The sequence below is a fragment of the Sphaeroforma arctica genome (genome assembly GCF_001186125.1).
Source record: "Sphaeroforma arctica JP610 unplaced genomic scaffold supercont1.5893, whole genome shotgun sequence".
Classification (NCBI taxonomy): Eukaryota; class Ichthyosporea; order Ichthyophonida; genus Sphaeroforma; species Sphaeroforma arctica.
In genome coordinates, this window is record NW_014034665.1 from 1 (window position 1) to 1,337 (window position 1,337).

The window sequence follows — 1,337 nt, forward strand, 5'->3', positions numbered from 1 at the left end:
TCAGACCAAATTGTTCGGACTATTAGATTAAGCACAATTCTGCAATGGATTGCACCTGATATATATAGAACAACCACTGCAGAGGGTCACTGCGTACTTACAACATGGCGGGGGTGGCTGATTTGCGTATTAATTTAGATTGGATTGCAAGTGGAGTTGGAGTGATAGAGTGATCCAGAGAGAGGTGGATATTATTATTGTTATCCATAGGATTACACGTGCTACTGGTGAACTCTTGCTCAATACAACTTGATAATTGGACACTGGCGTATGCCTAAGTCATGTTGCATGATAACAAGTACAGCCTTCCTAGCTATACTACAAACACCCGTGCCCCTAATCGCAAAATAGACACCCCTTGCCTACCTATAAGCGCCTACCTACAAGTGCTACCACTCACTCTATAGCCCCCGCAAGCCCCCACACTTACATCTCCCTCGGAATCGCTGAGCTGCTTCAGGAGGATCTGGGGGAGAGGCGGTAAACTGGGCTGTACCAGCAACCTGTATGACTTGAGTGTACCGTTGTCGTTGCGTACGAGATCGACACACTCCTTGCTCTTGAAGTTTAGGACCACACACTCCACCTCCAGAAACTCGGGTGTGTTGCGAAGCTCCCAGTACAGCTGTGGGGGCATGTCCACCTCGGCGGATACCTTAAGACAGATAGATAAACCAAGGCGTATACGCGTGTTAAACTGGGTTGATGCAGTAGTGGGATGTGTACTTTAGCTCTGACACGGTCAAAATTGGTATAGTATGATAAAGACGAGAACATAGTTATATAGAAATAGTAAAACTGGTGGTCAATATCCGCTGGGTGTCCGATAGGTGCATAGCTCAAACAATACCAAACACAGATATATATTCCAAGTGCATATGGATAGATATATAAACTAAGTGCATATGGTTATTAATTAGAAATATCTAATAGTGTCATGCTCATTTAGTTCTGACTCTGTCAAGTGGTATATATTGATAAATAGAAACATCACTATATATAAGATATAAGATCTAAAACTAGTGATAAACGCTGTGTCCGACAATTGCCAGCTCAAACAATACAAAAGACAGATATATAAACCAAGTGCATATGGACAGATATATAAACCAAGTGCATATGGACAGATATATAAACCAAGTGCATATGGACAGATATATAAACCAAGTGCATATGGACAGATATATAAACCAAGTGCATATGGTTATCAACTAGAAATGTCTAATAGTATCATGCTCATTTAGTTCTGAATCTGTCAAATGGTATATATTGATCAAGATAGGAACATCACTATATATAGATCTAAAAACTAGTTATATACACTGTGCCCGACAAGT

At 40.8% G+C, this 1,337-nt stretch overlaps 1 protein-coding gene across 1 annotated transcript; it reads right to left on the minus strand.

Moving 5' to 3' along the window:
* Positions 1-376: 376 nt before the first annotated feature.
* On the minus strand, positions 377-655 carry SARC_15294 (hypothetical protein; the record flags this gene model as incomplete). The annotated part of the gene is made up of 1 exon (XM_014290581.1): positions 377-655. A coding segment is annotated over one exon (279 nt), but the record flags the coding sequence as incomplete, so codon positions are not given.
* Positions 656-1,337: the final 682 nt, after the last annotated feature.